This window comes from Hyaena hyaena, unplaced genomic scaffold (assembly GCF_003009895.1).
Source record: "Hyaena hyaena isolate Hyena2069 unplaced genomic scaffold, ASM300989v1 scaffold_101, whole genome shotgun sequence".
NCBI lineage: Eukaryota > Metazoa > Chordata > Mammalia > Carnivora > Hyaenidae > Hyaena > Hyaena hyaena.
The window spans coordinates 1,537,610-1,557,879 of NW_024080733.1; the positions used below are offsets into that span (position 1 = coordinate 1,537,610).

The 20,270-nt window shown below is 40.4% G+C and overlaps 1 protein-coding gene across 1 annotated transcript in view; it reads right to left on the bottom strand.

Annotated features, from left to right (window-relative positions):
- The window catches only part of SPATA48 (spermatogenesis associated 48), a 51,869-nt gene that overhangs the window by 22,896 nt on the left and 8,703 nt on the right, over positions 1-20,270 (bottom strand). Inside the window, exons 2-3 of the mRNA XM_039235667.1 lie at positions 19,531-19,628; positions 1,984-2,060 (exon numbers count right to left, since the gene is read on the bottom strand). Coding sequence (XP_039091598.1) covers positions 1,984-2,060; positions 19,531-19,628 — 175 coding nt within the window. The remainder of the gene's footprint in view (positions 1-1,983; positions 2,061-19,530; positions 19,629-20,270) is intronic.

Below are 20,270 nucleotides of genomic sequence, written 5' to 3' on the forward strand. Positions count from 1 at the left end.
TGCAGAGAAAGAGAGCGAGAAAAAGCACAATTCTGATTTTAATCACACGTCTCTTACATATTCTTTATATTTGTATGAGGCATCTGGGGAAATATCTGATCATGTGTATATTTCATGAAACTGTTTGGTGATGGGTGTACCGTCAGTAGGAAAGAAAACCATGAAGCCGAAATCTGCAGCCCTCAGCCCTGTTCAGCACAGGGGAGGGAGGGAGGGACTTCGAGGTGGGGGGAATGGAGAGCTTTGCCAAGTGCACACATCGTTATCTGCTTTTCCACTCTCTATTGCTCTGCTGACTTCAGAGCCTACTGGGCAATTACAATCACCCCTTCCCGGGGCTCATCATACTTGACCTTTTGCACAGTTTCGCTCCCTCCTCCCCAACACCCTTTGCGTGCCTGCCAGTTCATACCTGTCTCTAAGCTGTGACCACCCAACATTATTTCTCTAGCTCGGACCTCTTTCCCAAACCCCAGTCCCACATGCCCCATCGCCGACTTGACATAGCCACTTGGCTGTCTAATGAACATCTTTATACTCATCATGTCTAAAATGGACTTCTGACCTTTCCCTCCAAACTCGCTCCCATGCTTGCTCTGTGTTGAAGTAACGGGCGATCTCAGTCCATCTGGCTGCTTTACCTGAAGCCTTAGAATTGTTCTTGACTCCTATTTCCTTGACCCTCATGACCTCCAATGTGGAAACTGTGTCGGCTCTACTCTTAAAATATATCCAAGAGCCAACCACAGCTGACACCTTCCTACCACCTTTCCAATAAGCCACCCTGACCTGACCTCTATAGAAGCCTCCCAATTCTCCCTGACCCAGTTGGCTGGGGACACAGCGGCCACCATGTGCAAGGCTGATCTTGCTACTTCTCTGCTACATCTTCACTTCCCTGCTACATCTTCACCTCCCTCAGAGAAAAAGCCTTGGCATTTACAGTTGATTAAAATGCCCCTGGACATCTGCTTCTGGGCACTTGCTGCATTTTCTCATCTTCTCTTCCTGATGTCTCCCTTACTCTGCTCCGGGTACCCTAGCCCTCTCTTCTTCCCTGACCCTGTGTATAATTCCGACACAGGCTATCCAAACTGCTGTATATTCCCTCTGCCTGGAAAATGCTCATTCCAGACATCTGCAAGTCACTCCCTTATGCCTTCCGAGCTCCTCTCAAACCCCATCACTTAAGGAGTGCTCCCCCACCCCCATATCCCATTCACTACAGAAGCCTACCCCCCATACACAGGGCCCTCCAGATGCTCTCTTTCCATTCTACCTTTTCTCTTCTATGTTTCCACAGACTCATCGCCTTCTAGGATACAAGCTCTTTTTGTGCTATCTTTGTGCTCATTGTCCATCTCCCTTTAGAATGAGAGCTCTTTGAGAACAGAGACCTTTGTCTGCCTTATTCCCTGACAAACCTCATAGCCTAAGGCACAGACACATTGCAAGAGGTGAATATGGTTTCTGACTGGGTAAATAAACCCCTTAAGGCTTTCTCGGATCTTGTTTTCCTGTATTCTTATCTCCTCCTCTCTCTGGCCATTTCCTTTATGTTTTGGTTTTATGCTTCTATTACACATACATTTTCTTTAAGACTCCCCCTTGACCTGTTTCATTTCAGTCATCAATGTGAGTGAGTAAATATCTTTGTCTGATGTTTTCTGAATTACTCATAGAATCTAGGACGTTGTGGACACAAAGGGGATGTGTCACAAAGGATGGAAGAAATATATTATTTTTAATTTTAATTTTTTTATTTTAGAGAGAGAGAATGGGGGGGCACACAGGGAGAGAAAGAGAAAGAGAATCCCAAGCAGGCTCTGTGCTGAGTGCAGAGCCCGACACCGGACTCAATCCTACAACCCTAGGATGATGACCTGAGCCAAAATTGAGTCGGATGCTCAACCGACTGAGCCACCCAGGTGCCCCAAAAGAAATACATTTCAAAATCAAAATTCTATTGGGAAAAATGCTTACTTTTGTGTCGAGGACTTGTAAAATGAGTTCTTTGCGTTATAGTTCCTGTTTGGCTGTAAAAGCGGTTCTCCATCCTCCTAGAAAGTGTGAATAACAAGTTAAAAGAGATCAGATACACATGGGAATTGCTAATTCTATTACCATGCTTTCTTTTCTTCTTGTTCTCCATTTTTCTCCTTTCATAACACCCCTTCCATGGACCAGGCTTAAGGCTTTTCTACTTTCCTCGATTGTCTTAGAAACTTTCTTTCTGTGTATGGTCTCCTAGTGATTAAGTTAAATTTTACAAAATGTGTATGCAAATTAATGGAAAGTCACATTTTATGAGAAAGCTCTTGAATTTTAAGTGCTGGCAAATGATGTTTTTAGCACCACATAAATAAAATGTCTAGGGGCGCCTGGGTATCTCTGTCTGACACAGGTCAGTATCTGACTTCAGCTCAGGTCACGATCTCACAGTTCATGAGTTCGAGCCCTGCTGACAGCTCAGAATCAGGAGCCTGCTTCAGATTCTGTCCCCCCCTCTCCCTGCACACCCCTCACTTAAGCTATCTCTCTCTCTCTCAAAAATAAACCCTAAAAAAGTTTTTTAAGTCTTTTGTGTCTTGTCTTTTAACAATAGGACATTAGCTCTGATATATTTCCCCTTTCCTATCTTTCATCTTATTTCGTTGAAATTCTTTGATTATTATTAGAACCATTGTCATTAATACCTTTAAGTGTTACTATTTATTTAAATTATCCGCAGTATTTTACCAGTGGTTCTTTGTCCACTTCTACTTTTGGGATCTGTTTCTTCTGCTCAGTTTTCCTGCTTCCACTCTCTTTGGCTGGAGTTCAATTCTCAGTAATTCTTTCAAGGATACAAACTTCTTCTAGCTCTGTTTTTGTTTGTGTGTGTGTGTGTTTTAATTTTTTAAAAATTTTTTTAATGTTTGTTTCTTTTTGGTAGAGAGAGAGAATATAAGCAGAAGAGAAGAGAGAGGGGGAGACACAGAATTCGAAGCAGGCTCCAGGCTCTGTGCTGATGTGGGGCTCAGACTCACAGACCGTGAGATCATGACCTGAGCTGAAGTCGGACGCGTAACTGACTGAGCCACCCAGGTGCCCCTCTAACTCGGTTTTTTAACTCACTCATCCTCACTTTTTAATACTGTTCCAGATGAATATGGAATTCTCATTTAATGGTGATGATTCTTTGATAAACCGCATACATCTCATTGACTTCTGGATGGTTATTATTACTTTGGAAGTACACATGGTGTAACTGTCTGCAGGTGTTCTGTGTCCGTGTCCCCACCCTCGGGTAACATTCAGGGTACCTGTCTTGATTTCCTACAGTGAACATTTGTTTAGAGGAAGGTATATTTTTTCATCTGGCTAAAGACCTGTTATATTCTTTAATCTCAGAATGCATAACTTCCACCAATTTGGACAAATCTCCATTATTATTTCTTTATTGTCAATAGGTTCTCTTTATCCTCTTCTTCTGGAGTTCCCATTGGACAAATAATAGACTTTCTCATTCTGTCTGCCATCTTTACCTTCCATTCTACCACTATCCACTTTCTTGTTCAGAACGCTTCTTCCTTCCCCTGTTTCTAGTCTCTGTTTAAACCTGTTATATATTTTAAAAATGTCATTAAAGCTACATCTAGTGAAATCACATAATCGTTCTGTTGCTAAGATGAATTATACATTTTTGTCTCATTTATAAATGTTATTTAAAAAAATTTTTTTTAACGTTTATCCATTTTTGAGAGAGAGAGAGAGAGCAGGAGCGGGAAAGGGGCAGAGAGAGAGGGAGACACAGAATCTGAAGCAGGCTCCAGGCTCTGAGCTGTCAGCACAGAGCCCAACGCGGGCCTCGAACCCACATCGCAAGATCGTGACCTGAGCCAAAGTCGGATGCTTAACCCACTGAGCCACCCAGGCGCCCCTAAATGGTATTTATTTTAATATTTTAGCAATTTTGCTGTGGAAAATATAATTCCATCTTAGAAGAAAGAGAAAAGTCCTCAAGACCACTCTCTGGCATCTTTATTTATGCATTACAGTGGGTTGGCCAGTGAGAATCCTGGGCCTTCTGTGTGGCTCACGGCTTAGTCGTGACATTGATAAAAGAGGGCTTAGGGGTGTCTGCCAAGCTCTGGCTTGATTTTTGGAGTTCTTCTGGTGTTTATACAAGATACTCGTTGCCTCCAAAAAACACAGCTATAATCTGCTTATAATGTGAGTTTGGCAGAAGACAGACTGGAGAGGCCACTCCAGTAGTGTCTCCAAATTTGAACATTTCGTTCCAAGGATCTGCTTCGAAACTTTGATGAATCCCACTGCTAATCACCACCAAAAGCACAATGGGCAAGTGGCACCTGCAGACGGTTTCCATCTGCATGCAGAAGACCAAAATGCACTGTCCCCTTCCGCAGAAGACGCGCTGCCCTGGGCTTCTATCTCAGCCACTCTAGAGGCTACAGTGGCAAACCCCAAACCAGCTCCCACCATTCCCAAAGTACCAGCTGCAGGCCTGTGATGAGGAAGGTAGTTTGGAAACACAGTGCGCTTACGATCCATCATATTTGCTCCTTCAGGTACCACAAAACAGTCTCCGTGTAGTTGTTCTTGAACAGGGTAGGAGGCTGTGTAATCATCCACAGGCAGGGATTTGGGGGAAGCTAATTGGCCCGTTGGAGATGATACCCAGGATGGAGGGGGCAGCCTCCTATATTCTTACACCAGAGAAGAAAGGCCAGTTCTTCCATCTTCAACTAATGTATTCCCTGGATGGAGTTTGGCTGCTCTTCATTGTTTTCGCTAGAGTTTTCCGCCACTTGCTCTCTGGAAGACACCGCCATGGTGTTTCATCAAATTGTTCTAAAAGCTGTTCGGTGAACACTGCTGTCTCCTAGTGAAGTTACAATAGCCCTTCCATGATCCCCCAGATCTTCCAGATATCAACCACACGATTTCACTTATACGTGGAATTTAAGAAACAAACAAAAAAAATTAGCAACAAGGGGGGAAAAAGAGACAAACCAAGAAACAGACTCGTAACTGCACAGAATACACAGATGGTTACCAGTAGGATGAATTATATTGTTTGAGGTTTGAACGTTAAGGAAGTATTTTCACTCCCGAGATAAACCTCACTCAATAGATCAATATATGTCATAATATTTGGCCTTCTTAGACATCACTGGTTTTGATTTGCTAATACTTTGTCATAATTTTTGTGTCTTTGTACATAAAGAATGTAAGTCCATAATTTCCTCTTTTATTTTTGTAATGTCTTTGTATGGTTCAGGAATATCAGTTAAGTTGGACCTCTAAAACTAGTTAGAAAGTGTCCCTTCTACTTTCTGAAATACCTTCTATTAGACTGATGTGATTTCTTCCCAGGATGTTTGACAAAATTCAGCAGTGAAATCATCTGATCCTAGGGTTTTCACTGTGGGAAGATTTTTGATCAGAAAAATTAAACTCCTCTGATAAATAGAGGGCATTCGTGTGTCCCATTTTCCTTAATATCAGTTTTGGTAAGTTGTATTTTTAAAGAAATTTGTTCATTTAATCTAAGATGCTAAACAGACTGGCAGACTACTATAGTTTATATTTTCTTAGTGTGTTTTCAGAATCAGTAGTAATACACATTTTAATTTCCCATGTTGGTAAGATGTGTTCTCTCTCTTTTTCTTAATCATACTAATAAAATGTCTATCACTTTCTTTGATCTCTTTAAAGAAATGGCTTTTGGCTTTAAGTTTTCTCTCCTGTAGCTTTTCTCTTTTCCAATGATTTCCACTTTTATCTTTTTAATCCTCTTTCTTTTAAAAAAAAAACACATTTTTTAAAATGTTTATTTTTGAGAGAGAGAGAGAGAGAGAGCAAGTGGGGTTGGGTCAGAGGGAGAGGGAGACACAGAATCCAAAGCAGGCTCCAGGCTCCAAGCTGTCAGCACAGAGCCCAATGCAGGGCTCCAATTCACAAACTGCGAGACAATGACCTGAGCTGAAGTCAGACATTCAGCCAACCGAAACACCCGAGCACCCTTCTTTCTTTTTGTTTAATTTAACAATTCCTCTAATTTCTTTACTATTCATCACTAATTTTCAGAACCTCCTTGTTTTCCAATATAAGGATAAAAGGCTAATTTTTTTTCTTTTCAGCAGAGTTTTTCCTGCATCATGCAAGATGTGATAGGGTATATTTTCATAATTGTTCAGTTTAAAACATTTCCAATTTTTCTTGTGATTTTTTTCTTTGACCCATGGACAGTTTAGAATTGTGATTTTTAATTTAAAAGCATTTGCTGTTTCCCTCAACAGCTTATGGTGGTTTGAGAACATAAGTAGAATTATTTCAATACATTTAAATATACAAAGACTTGTTTTATGCTCCAGCATGTGATTATGGTGAACATATCACATGCATCTAATATGCTCTCTATTTATTTACTTTCAGCTGATCTGTATCTTTAAATTGAAAGTGGACCTCTTATAAATAGCATATAGTTGTGTCTTGCTTTTGTATCCATTCTGATCATCTCTGCCTTTCAGTTGAAATGTTTAGTATATTACCATTTTCTTTAAGTGGGCTTCCCCCGCAGCGTGGAGCCCAATACGGGGCTTGAATTCACAGCCCTGAGATTAAGACCTGAGCTGAGATTAAGAGTGAGATGCTTAACTGACTGAACCACCCAGGCACTCCTTTGGTACATTCCTTTTTTTAAAAAATAGTTTATTGTCAAGTTGGTTTCCATATAACACTCAGTGCTCATCCCCACAAGTGCCCTCCTCCATGCCCATCACTCCCTCCCTCTCCCCCTCATACCCATCAGTACATTCTTTAAAAATCAAATGACAATGTAGTAGATGGCTCTGTTTCTGGACGCTATTTTCCATTGATGAGTTTGTCAATCACTTTGCCAATCGGTGCTGATTATTGTAATTTTACAGTCAGACTTAATATCAGAGAGTTCAAATCCTCCAACTTTATTCTTATTCAAAAATGTTAGCTATTTTAGGATTTTCATGTCATAGAAATTTTATGATCCATTTATAAATTTCCACAAAACATCTTCTTAGGATTTTTATAGAGTTTGCATTGAATCTACAGATCAATTGGGGAAGTTTTAATAAATTAACAAATCTTCCAGCCAATGAACCTGTATTACTTTCCATTTATTTGTGTCTTTGTTAATTTATTTCACCCAGTAATATACTGTAGTTTTCAGTGAAAAAAAATGCACGTGTTTTATTAAATCCTATGTGGTTTTTGGTACTATTGTCAGTGGAACCTTTTAAACGTTCATTTTCCAGTTGTTTGCTTCTGATGTATAACATTACAGTTGATTTTTGTATATTAACCATAAGCCTATGCCTCCAATACAATTAAGTATTACGTCCAGCAGTCCTTTGAAGATTTCTGAGGATATTTTTTATAAATACCATCAGGTCATACCCAGAGATGGATTTACTTCTTCCTTTCGAATAGTTATGATTTCTATTTATTTCTTGCTTTTCTGCAATAGCTCTCTCTTCCACTGAATGGAAAATGATGGTGGTAAGAGCACACACTTTTGTCTTATTCCTGATATTAAGGGAAAAGCATTTGGTCTGACATCATTATTATTTTAGCCTCAGGTTTTTCACAGATGCTTTATAGCAGGTTTAGGAAGTTACCTTCCAAGTCTAATTTGCTGAGAGTTTTGATCATGAATGAGTTTTGATTTTTTCCCTTTTGTTAATAATGGTCTCGGTCATTTCTGATCCTTTGCTTTTCTGTGCCCATTTTATTCAGCACTTCGCAAACTCCACATGAATACAGCTAAGATATTGATTTGGATAGCACTGAAATCACGAACAACTTAGTAAGAAAATACGCATGGTAAATATTTTCGCCTCCTAAGCTCCTATTTCTATTTACCATGGTTTTCTTGTAGTCAGCCTATAGTTGGGTATTGATTTCTTTTTTATCCAACATAAAAATGTCTGGCTTTCTATTTCCTTATATTAAATTATATCTAATATCTAATACAACATTTGACATAATTTGGTTTAAATATAGCTTTATTTACTGTTGGTTTCATTTGTTCTTTTTCCTTTTGTTACTTTCCTCTGTAATATTTGTGGTGGTTTTTTTTTCTTTTTTCTTTTAATTTTTTTTAAGGTTTTTATTTATTTCTAGGAGAGAGAGAGAGAGAGACAGCGTGAGCAGGGGAGGGTCAGAGAGAGAGGGAGTCACAGACTGAAACAGGCTCCAGGCTCTGAGCTGGCAGTCAGCACAGAGCCCGACGCGGGGCTCGAACCCACGAACTGCAAGATCATGACCTAAGCGAAAGTCGGACGCTCAACCGACTAAGCCACCCAGGCGCCCGTTTTTTTCCTTTTTAAAATTTCATTTTGTCTCCCCCTATAAGCTTACTGCCTATGATTGATTGATTGACTTCTGTTATTACGGTCACTCTAAGACCTATACATCTTTAATTCTAAGATATAAAGTATAATATTACACCATTTCATGAACAGTGTAAAAAGTTACAATGGCACTTGCCTTTTTCATCCTGACTTCCCTTTGCTACTGTTATACAATGGACTTCTACATGCGCTGTACGCCCCAAATACACTGCTACTGTTCTACTTTAAACATTCAAGGATATTTTCAAGGAGCCTGGGTGGTTCAGTTGGTTAAGTGTCCGACTCTTGGTTTTGGCTCAGGTCATTATCTCATAGTTCGTGACTTTGAGCCCAGCGTCGGGCTCTGCGCTGATAGCACGGAGCCTGCTTGGGATTCTGTCTCTCTTCCTCTGCCTCTGCCCCTCCCTTGCTTGTTCTCTCTCTCAAAATAAATAAACTTAAAAAAAAAACCATTCAGTGATATTTTGTAGTATTTCAAAATGAAAAATAGTGTTTTCTATTTACCCACACATTTACCAACTTTTTTTAATGTTTTATTTATTTCTGAGAGAGAGAGAGAGAGAACATGAACAGGGGAGGGTCAGAGAGAGAGACACACACAGAATCAGAAGCAGGCTCCAGGCTCTGAGCTGTCAGCACAGAGCCTGACGTGGGGCTCGAACCCACCAACTGTGAGATCATGACCTGAGCCGAAGTTGGACGTTCAACCGACTGAGCCACCTAGGCACCCCATACCATCTCTCTTCCTCTCAATTGCATTCCACTGAGCAAACTCAAATTTCCACATACACTATATTCTTTTGTCTGAAGAAATTCTTTCAGGTCTGTTGGAAGTATATCCCTCAGGTTTATTTTTCTGAAAATATCTACTCTGCCTTCCGTGTTGAAATTTGTTGTTGCTGATGAATGTACTCTTATTAACTTTTGTTTTTGGATATTAAAAATATGTCTCCATTTTCTTCTAGCTTTCCCAGATTCGGACAAGAGCCTGCAGTCATTCTTACCTGTGTTCCTCTGTGTATAATGTATTTTTTTCCTCTAGCTGTTTCAGATGTCCTTTTCATCACTGTCTTTCCAGTGATGGAAATACTTATGTGCAGTTTCCTTTATCTTTATACAGCTTGGCACTTAGTTCAGTTTCTTGGGTCTGTAGATTTAAATCATTAGGAACAACACTGGCCATCGTTTGCCCAAATATTTTTCCCACTTTCCATTTTTTCTGCAACTTCAGTTACCTGCATGTTACACAGCCTGATATCGTCCCAAATTTAACGGATGTTTTACTTATTCATTTTCTAATTCACTTTGGATAGTTTCTGTGGCTGTATTTTCAACTTCACTGATCTTTCAGCCTGCAGTGTCTGATCTGCCTTGAAACCCATGTCCATTTATCTGTCATTTTATTGTGTTTTTATGTCTAAATGTTCTCTTGAGTCCTGTTTACACCACGCACTTTCCTCACCTCTGTGGCTGTGGTTTCCTTTACCATCTGAATTTATGGGACGTATGTGTAATAGCTCTGTTTGCACATAGCCTTGTCTGCTTGCTCCTTCCTGGCTACTGCTTCCAGCTCCGGTATTCTTGATTTACCGTTCCTCTCGACTATGGGAAGTATTTCCCCACCTCTTTGCGTGAAAATTAATTTCTTTTGAGAATCTATTTTCAACTTTGGCCTGTTGGTTGTTAAAACTTGTTTTATTCTTTTTTTTAATGTTTATTTTTTAATTTTTAAGAGAGAGAGAGAGAGCAAGCATACACAAGCGGAGAAGGGGCAGAGAGAGAGAGGAGGAGATGCAGAATCCGAAGCAGGCTCCAGGCTCTGAGCTGTCAGCACAGAACCTGACGCGGGGCTCGAACCCACGAACCATGAGATCATGACCTGAGCTGAACTTGGACGCTTAACCGACTGAGCCACCCAGGCGTCGCATAACTTGTTTTATTCGTAAGTAGTGCTAGAATATGTTCCAGCACAAAGTTAAGTAGTGGAAATCAGCGGAGTGTTGGGAGGTTGCCATTTAACCTGTCAGGGCAAGTCCACAGGAACCTTCGGAGTAGGGCCACGGAAGCCTGACTACAAAAGATCGCCTTCTGGGGCGCCCGCCCGATGCTCTGTGTTCTCCGAGGTATCTTCATCCCAGTTTTGTGGGCACTTGGAGCGTCCCCTGCCCTGTGTAGGCTTCAGACAACGATCATGCAGTCTTTCCCAAGTTCCAGCACTTTCCTGTTGCCAGCGCACAGATCAGTACTCAGAGACCTTCATGCTGTCTTCCTCAGCTCCCCGGGGCACTGTCCTGCGGCTTCCTCCTCTCCGTGCCCTGGTTTGCAAACTTTGGACACCTTGGTCTCCCAGAGCTCCAATCTCTGTCTCCCCGACTCAGCAAGCATCTAAAGGTATGTATGGATTTCCCTTCCCATGACTGTCGCTCAGAAGCTGGCTCCAGGGAGTAACCTGGTAACATAGGAGCGTTCACTTATTTTCCCTTCCTTAGACATTGCACTGCCTTTTTTCTAATGTCTGGAAACTATTATTTCTCATATGTGTCTGATTTTCTATATGTTTAAGGCAGAAAAGTAAAAGGAGCAGCTGATATTCCATTTCCTCTGCACTTCATTTTATTTTTTAAAATGTCTTGTGCTTTCTTTTGGTTTACATAGCTGTTCATTTTCTAACTTTGGAGAAAAGGTTTTCTCTTTTTTTTGATGCTTATTTATTTATTTCGAGGGAGAAGAGTGCACATGAGTGAGGAGGAGCAAAGAGAGGGGGAGAGAGAGAATCTCAAGCAGGCTCTGTGCTGTCAGCAGAGACCCCAACATGGGGCTCGAACGCATGCACCGGGAGACCATAACCTGAGCTGCAATCAAGAGTCGGGCGCTTAACCACTGAGCCACCCAGGCGCCCCTCAGTCAGGTATTTTAAACTGATTTTTCATCTCCTCTTTTCTCTTGGGTGATTCCCTGCCTTTCCTCAGTGTCCCTTCTTAAATTTTTATTTGAATATCTTTTCCTTTGGGCACAGTGTGAACCTTAATTTCTGAATGAACTTTCCATTTCTTTCTTTTTTCTCACTGTCAATTTTATTTGTATTTAAATTTTAAATATCTGTATGAAGACAGATTTTCATATCCTCGAAAGCTTGTTTGAAACATGTAACTCAGTTTGGAGGGTTACAACACTGTTTTCCTCTGTTTTATAGTTGGTTTGGTATTTTGTATTCCTATGAAGGTATTTTGGTTCTTATTCTGATTCTTATTTTGTTACAGTTTCTTCCAATAGATCTATCCTATTTTCTTCCATTCACTTGATGGAGTTGGTGTGGTTCGCGATATTCTTAGCTCAATGCTGCCCTCTTCTGTCAGTGTGGCAAAGTACAGCACTTTTTCTAATACATTTGTTTCCTTATGGAAGGCGATTGTTACCAAAGGGGTTGTGTAACCTCCACTCAATTCATTCTTTGTCTTTCAGAATATTAACCTTCCCTCTTTCCCTTCCTTTGTTTTCTTTTCATCACTCAACTTCCAAAGGGTGACTCTCTTTTCTTTTAAACAATGAATGCCTTTCAAAGACTGCCATCTCAAATCCTGTATGCTTTTTAATTCATTCTCTGCAGAATGAATCCGCTTTACCTTTCTAGCAGTTGTTGTTAGATCATCGGAGGCTGGCTTCTCTCTACCATGGGTTTTTCAAGATTGTCCTTATTTACTGAAAAAAGGTTTCTGTTAAGAGCATGACTTCTTAGGATTTTATGTTTTCTTTTTTAACTTGCAGTAATTCGAGATTTAGTATTTCTCTGTCTTCTAGACATGTTGAAGGTGTGGTTTTTGTATGCTAACATTTCTCTCCTTCTGCATTGCTTTCGAGGCTACATGGGGGTGCATGTAGTTTGATGAAGTTGCCATTATATTTGGCTCCTCTTTTTAAGTTTTTAAAATTTATTTTTGAGAGAAAGAGAGAGCATGAGCGGGGCAGGGGCATAGAGAAGAGGGGAGAGAGAAACACAAGCAGGCCCTGGGCCAAACGCTGAGCCTGATGCAGGGGTTGAACTCACCAACTGTGAGATCATGACCTGAGCCGAAGTCGGACGCTTAACCAACTGAGCCCCCCAGGCACCCCTGTATTTGGCTCCTTAACTGCTACATTTTTGTTCTTCTTGATCAACATTGGCAGAAATTCATTTTTCTTTCAACAAACTTCTGGCATTGATGATTTTTAAAAGATGTCTGTTTTCCACCTCCTTAATTTATTATTTTATCTTTATTATTTCCTTCCTTCAGCTTTAAAAAAATGGATTTTGCCATGTTTTACTAGCTTGTTTAGTTCATGAATTTTCAGGTTTTCTTCTGTTATAACATAACCATCAAAGATGATATATTTTCCTCTAGGCATTATTAGAGTTTATTCCTGCACATTTTCCTATGATATCACCATTATCATCCACTTCAAGATATTTTCTAGTTTCCTTATGTTATTTTCTTTGGCTCTTGTGTAACATTCATAACCACATTGTTTACATTTCCAAACACATGATTTTCTAGGGTTTTTGACCTGTTATAATTGTCTTACGTTCAAAGAACACCTTCTATATGATTTAAAATATTTGAAGGGAACCTGGGTGGCTCAGTCGATTAAGCATCTGACTTAGGCTCAGGTCAGGATCTCGCAGTTCATGAGTTTGAGCCCTGTGTTGGGCTCTGTGCTGACAGCTGGGAGCCGGGAGCCTGCTTCGGATTCTGTGCCTCCCTCTCGCTTTGCCTCTCTCGTGCTGTCTCCTCTTTCTCACAAAATATAAATAAACCTTAAAAACTAAAATAAAATAAAGTATTTGAGTCATGTAAAGAATTATTGAATCACTATATTGTATACCTGAACTAATACAACCCTGTATGTTAACAATATTGAAATTAAGATAAGAAAGTAAACATCTAAGCCAGAAAATTTAAAAATTAAATATTTGAAAATTTCCAGATTGTTTTATGGCACAGTCCATGGTAATTTTATGAATGGTCCTTGCAAGAAGGTATACTTGTGTGCATCTATTAGGTCAGCTTGTTAATTGTGCTGTCTTATTCTACTATATGCAGTTTGTCTGTACTAAATCCTCCAATATCCTGTTTTCCTATTAATTTCCACACAATTCATAATGACTCCTATCAGCAAGAGTCACAAACAGATATTTCAGTGTCTTTACAGATTTAAAAAAAATCTATGTTTAACATAGAGGTCACCCAAATCAACCTAACATTGTTAATGTTGTTTACTAATATGTATTGAATCTTTGCCCATCAACTATTGCTCTATCATTGATGTAATTTCTATACCTTTCCTGAAAATCATATGTAAACCTTGGTAAAAATAAGAGCTGTGTTACAGACAGAACAAACAAGCGAAGAAAAACAATGTATCTACTGTCAAAAAGAAGGCATGTAGGAATGCAAAATCACATCGATTTTTCATTTCTAAGAAGTATACTAAATTAGAACTGGCCACGGTTCATTTAAAATATCTTTTATTGTGAACTTCCCAGCAAGTCACAAGGTCTGTCACAATCACCTGTGTCCTGTGGGTAACGTACTGATAAGGTTGGTGAGTAATGTGTGGGTGAGATTGGTCCTTACCTTGAAGACGCAGAGATTTTGATATCTGTGTACTCTTACTGTTCCTCATCAGGGAGACGACTAAATCTTCCCTCGCAGCACCTGAAATTTATGGTCTCTCATTTTCTGGTGGTTCGTCTTATTACTCATCATCATTTTGGTATATTATTGATACCATGATACTGTCTTTCACTGGAATCTGGATTTTTCTCTAAAACACTGTCTTTTCTACTCTCTGATTAGTCTGATAAGCTGCCATTTCTATATGTTATGTATCCTTAATTTCCTTATGACATGTTTCCAGATCCTCAAGTTTATTGTTTACATGGTTTTTCGCAAGTGAATCTTTATAAAAGCTATTCTCTTGCTGGTGTATCTCCTTTCTATCTCTGTTCTCTGCATGTTTTGTGCATCCTATTTCATAAGGAAGGGACTAAGTTTGCTATTTGACTTCATCTTTAGCATTCTTGGAGTCAATGGCAACTTCTCTACGAACGCTAGATGTTTTTTAGGTTCTATGACAAGACATTGAAGGAGATCTTCCTTTATGTCCTAATATTTTAGCATCGCTCATTTACATTAAAGTCTTTCATCACCATCAACATCATAAGTGCTTCAACTTCCTAGAATTTCTTCAAATTTCACAAGAGCTAACAAAAGATGACTGCTGATGTCCAGACTCCAAGCAATGCAATTACCATAAACAATGCGAACAAATTTTCAGGAATTCCCGATTTCTTTCCATTCTTGTGTCTTCCATGATTGGGCTCTTTCTCTCTCTTGAAAATCAGGCTGCCATTAGCCTTGGTGCTGGGATGAACACTGACACCTGTTGCTGTGGGATCTGGTGCTCGGGTGGGGCCTTAACTCTCAATGGACAGCAGGGAATGTGAGGACACCCTCCAGGAACCCCCAGAAAGGAGCACATGGTGAATATGGTAACTGCACATTCACATATTGCTTCTGTCCCGTTCTTCTATGCATCTGAGATTTCAAATAAATACATGTTCTTCGTTTTCACTGTTTCCTATATGTTTCTTCTCTCACTTCGTATTTTCCATTTTGTGTGTGCATTTGTGCTTTAGCATAAATGGTTTCTCCTCACTTACCTATTAGTTAGTTCTCCAGTTCTCTCTAACTGCATCAGATCAGCTCCTGTGTCCACTTGGCCCAACATGTTCTTTGTTTATTATATTTTTCAGTTCTGGACCTACTTGCACCTCCATTTCCTGATTTTACATTTGGTAATTCTTTACAAAAATTCTGAACTCACCTTTTCTCTCCTTGCCTATTTTCGATGTCTAGAATCAGTGTGTTTCTTTCTGTTTCCTTTTATTCCTGCTGACTCTAATTCACAGTGCCCTTTCTCTTTACATGTTTAGTTACTGTTGATTGTGTGCTGGGCATTATGTTTTAAACGTTATCAATGGAAATAATTTAAGACTTAGTAATGTACTATCTTTCTCCAAAAAAGTTTTGTTTTATAAGGTCACAAGTCTAAACGTCTAAACCAAACTGACTCCATGACAGGCTTTAAGTTTCTCCTCTAAACTAGAAGGCCTAAGTTCCAGCTTCCCCAAAACTATCAGGCAGTTACACATTGCCCAAGGCAGGAGAAACCACCCTTGCAACACCCAATCAGGAAAGGCCAGCGACCACCCTCCACATTACTAAGGGAGAGGCCTGGAGATAGAAACTATAGATAGGACCCTGTTACCTAATGTTAAAGTTAACCTGTTAGTCACCGAACGAGACTCTAGGGTCACTCTGTAATTGGTTGAATTTAAAGGTACTCTAAATGTTGTAATTGGATCCCGCCAAAAGTAACGAATACTCTAGACAATGTGTATGGTCAAACCCGCTGTCAATGATGTTGAATAATTATGATTGGATCACTGTTCCCCTGCCACAACTTCTGTAACTCCCCTGTCACAAACCCCATAAAAACCCTACTCTGCCTTGGCTCAGGGCTCTCAGCACGGATCCACTGCGTTAGCGAGGTCTGGGAGCCTGAGCTTAAGCCCGAATAAACACCCTTTGCTTTTGCATATGTGACTCGGACTCCTTGGTGGTCTTGGGATTTGGGGGAGATTGCGATCTGGGCATAACAGTTTGTGTCTGCCTGCATCCTGGGAATGATAATGATCTAACATCACCTTAACACGAGTTCAAGACTTGGAGTTTTCTTGGGGTGCCTGGGTGGCTCAGTCAGTTAAGCGTCTGACTTCGGCTCAGGTCATGATTTCACGGTTCGTGGGTTCAAGCCCTGCATCGGGCTCTGTGCTGACAGCCAGCTCAGAGCCTGGAGTCCGTTTCGGATTCTGTGTCTCCCTCTCTCTCTCTGACCCTCCCCTGCTCATGCTGTCTCTCTCTCTCTCTCTCTCTCTCTCTCAGAAATAAATAAAACAAAACAAATGAACAAAAACATTTTTAAAAAAAGACTTAGAGTTTTCTCATTTACTTACTAAACCAGGCTTTAGTCTGGTTCAGAGCTTTTTACTATCGATCTATCCTTTGTTCTACGAAGCAAGTCTCTGGGTATTCCGCCAAAGCACTGAATTGTTTTCAGAGATAAGTTCCAGCTTTTGATGGTGTATACCTCTGACACTACCAAAGATCCAGCTCAGAGTTTTAGCTTTCCCTTCTAGAATGGCAAATTCCTGTGTGGCCAAAGTGGCCCTGAGTGCTAGGCTTAAATTTTAGAGTTTTTATCCTTTCACTGACCCAATCGCTTCTCTCTACCTTATTAGTTTTTTGATATTTTAATAAAAACGAAATATTAATCCTATTGTTTTCCAAGAAAAAAAATATCCAGATTTATTTTCTGTGAAAAGAAGTCTAAACTTATTTTGAATTTAAATAAAGATGCTAATAAGCCTTTACATGACAAGTACCTACGTCAATAGTCTAACTCTAAAATAGATAACTAGATAAAGCATAGAGACTTGCCATGAATTTCCAGCTTCAATGAAAAAACAAAAGGCACCAATGCCTTTAATTTCTTTAAATGTTGACTTTGATTTGCTCTCAAAGGACTTGCCTACAGGAGCAATGGATTCTTTGAAAAGCCTGGAGATGGAATAAGTGAAACTAGTAAGTACAAGTTTTCTTTACCCTTTCAATCACATTCGGCATTTTATCTGAATTTAGAATGGCTCAAAACAGGCCAAATTACTCCCATTTCTACAGGCAAGATTTTCTTATCAAGAAAACTCTATAGACCAGGAAAAGCAGGAAGTTCAACATAGCTGGATGGCATCTAGATAAAGGAGGCATTGATGACATGGATTTTGAAGGACGCTTTTTGTGTCTTAGTACAGCTAATGGTTGTGGGATGTATGGCCCAATCCCTTCTGTGCTAAAATGTGCAATCATGAAGGAAGAGGTGGGAAAAGTAGCACTAAATCTAACACGTGACAAATGCAGATCAGTCCACAGGCAGATTGATTCTGGGAAGGAATACACATGGGAGTCATGGATTCCTCTGATTCCTTCAAAGAATTCACAATTTTACTACCAATGGCTATGGGGGTTCTTTCTGGGGTGATGAAAATGTTCTAGAATTAGATTGTGGTGACATTGCTCAATTTCGTGAGCACCTTTAAAAATACATTGATTGTTAAGCTTCCGACTTTCACTTAGGTCATGATCTCGCGGTTCGTGGGTTCGAGCCCCGCTTCGGGCTCTGTGCTGACTGCCAGCTCAGAGCCTGGAGCCTGTTTCAGAGTCTGTGACTCCCTCTCTCTCTGACCCTCCCCTGCTCATGCTGTCTCTCTCCTAGAAATAAATAAAACATTAAAAAAAAAATTTAAAAAAAAAATAAATAAATAAAAATACATTGATTGCTTGAGGGCACCTGGATGGCTCAGTCGGTTAAATGTTGAAGTTCAGCTCAGGTCATGATCTCATGGTTCCAGGGTTCGAGCCCACATCNTCTGTGCTGACTGCCAGCTCAGAGCCTGGAGCCTGTTTCAGAGTCTGTGACTCCCTCTCTCTCTGACCCTCCCCTGCTCATGCTGTCTCTCTCCTAGAAATAAATAAAACATTAAAAAAAAAATTTAAAAAAAAAATAAATAAATAAAAATACATTGATTGCTTGAGGGCACCTGGATGGCTCAGTCGGTTAAATGTTGAAGTTCAGCTCAGGTCATGATCTCATGGTTCCAGGGTTCGAGCCCACATCAGGCTCTGTGCTGACAGTGTAGAGCCTGCTTGGGATTCTTTCTCTTTCCGTTTCTCTCTGCGCTTCCTCAACTCACACTTTCTCTCGCTCCCCCCAAAATAAATAAACTGAATTTAAAAATTTTTTAAAAACTGAACAATTTAAATGGATGACTTTTGTGGCGTGTGAAATATGTCTCAATAGAGCTGGGTTTTTTCTTAATATTTATTTTTGAGAGAGGCAGAGACAGCGACAGAATGTGAGCAGGGGAGGGGCAGAGAGAGAGGGAGACACAGAATCTGAAACAGGCTCCAGGCTCTGAGCTGTTAGCACAGAGACTGACAGGGGTTCAAACTCAAGAACTGCAAGATCACAACCTGAGCCGTCGTTGGATGCTTAACCGTCTAAGCCACCCCGATGCCTCGAGCTATTTTTTTAAAAAAGAAAAAAACCTTGAGCTATCTGTATATTGCTTGGATAGTCTTCCAGTCATATAAATAGCAAGAGTTTAGAGCCTCTAAAATCCACAGAGAAAAATGATTAAAAACATGATTGTTGATTGTTAATTTCAGAAGGATACCTAGGTTTAAACTTTGGTTTCATATTTAGTGTGCAGTTAAAATAAGAGACTCTTCAATACAGACAACAAACTGAGGTTTGCTGGAGGGGAGGTGGGGGGGGTGGCTTAAATGGGTGACAGGCATTAAAAGGAGGGCACTTTTCAGGATGAGCACTGGGTGTCATATGTAAGAGATGAAATCATTCGGTTCTACTCCTGAAGCCAAGACTGTACTGTATATTAATGAACTTGAATAAATTAAAAAGTCAATTACTTAACATCACTGGGCATTAGCTTTCTCTAGGAGAGCGGGGAAAACAATATAGCCTTGTCCAGAAGCAGAGACTGAAGCAGGATTTTCGCTCAAGTAACACACTGTCGGAGCACTCTAGGGGACAAGAGGCTAGTGAGCATGGCGACCCAGCTTAGTTTCATGTGTGTTTCCTCAAGGAAGTCAGTCAGCTATTGGCCAAAGTCTGAGAGGACCGTGTGGGAGGGTGCGGTCTTCCAGGCTGGTGACCATCAGCCATTTGGTGGTCACCACTCATGACTACCGGTGGGGGATGTCCTTGCCAGGAAAGGGAGTCTGGGTTGGGCGTTGTCAGCATTTACTGCTCACTCCTCCCCCATGATATTGCTGTAGGATGGCACAAAATAGCACATGATACACGATCATCGTGAAGGGCTGCACGGTGCCCGGCATGTAAGAAGTACTTTATAAAAGGTAGCCATTTTTTAACAGGGCACAAAACATCAAATACACAGATGATGAAATCAATTGGAAACAGTGTATAATCCCATCCCATAAGAAAACCTTACTGCACATGTTGCCTCTTCGTTAAATGAATATGTGTGATTTATCGAGCACGCTTCGTGGCGAGGTTGTGAAGGAGTAACTTTCAGCGGGCTTGTCCAACCTGAAAACAAAAATGTATGCGCTTTGGGTTAAAGATGTCACAGAAATTTTTTCTTCCGCCAGAAATATTTCCCATTCGAGAGCTAAACTGAATGATGTTAATGGACATTTCAGTGGAGTATCTAACAACTTTTCTTAGCAGTGAGAACTGAATTTCCCTGTTAGGATAATTATAATAATGCAGAATTATTTGGCATGTATCACTCATTATTAGAAGAGACCTGTTGGGTACCATGAGCCCGTGGATGAGCATGCAGCTGTACTGGGGATGGTGACCACACAAAGGAGTCTGGTTGCCATGTAGGTGACTTATCTAATGACAGAAGTGCTAAGACACTAGCAAACACACACAGAGACTTCAATAAGTATTTACGGCGCTGTCAATGGAAGTAGATGTATATGCAAAGATGGAAGAGAGGGTACCTGGTGGTTGAGGTGCTCATGAACACAGGTAAACAAGAGTCATGGAAGTAGATAACGGCAGTGTCATGTAGCAACTGTAATGATAGTTGAGATCTGAGCCCTGCGGGCGTGTGGAGGAAGAATACTGGCCCAGGCAGACTGTGGGGAGTTAAGACTATCTCCCTGAAGACAGCTTTTGATCTAGCCTTGACAAAGGGGAAGTCAGAAAGATTAGAGTCTG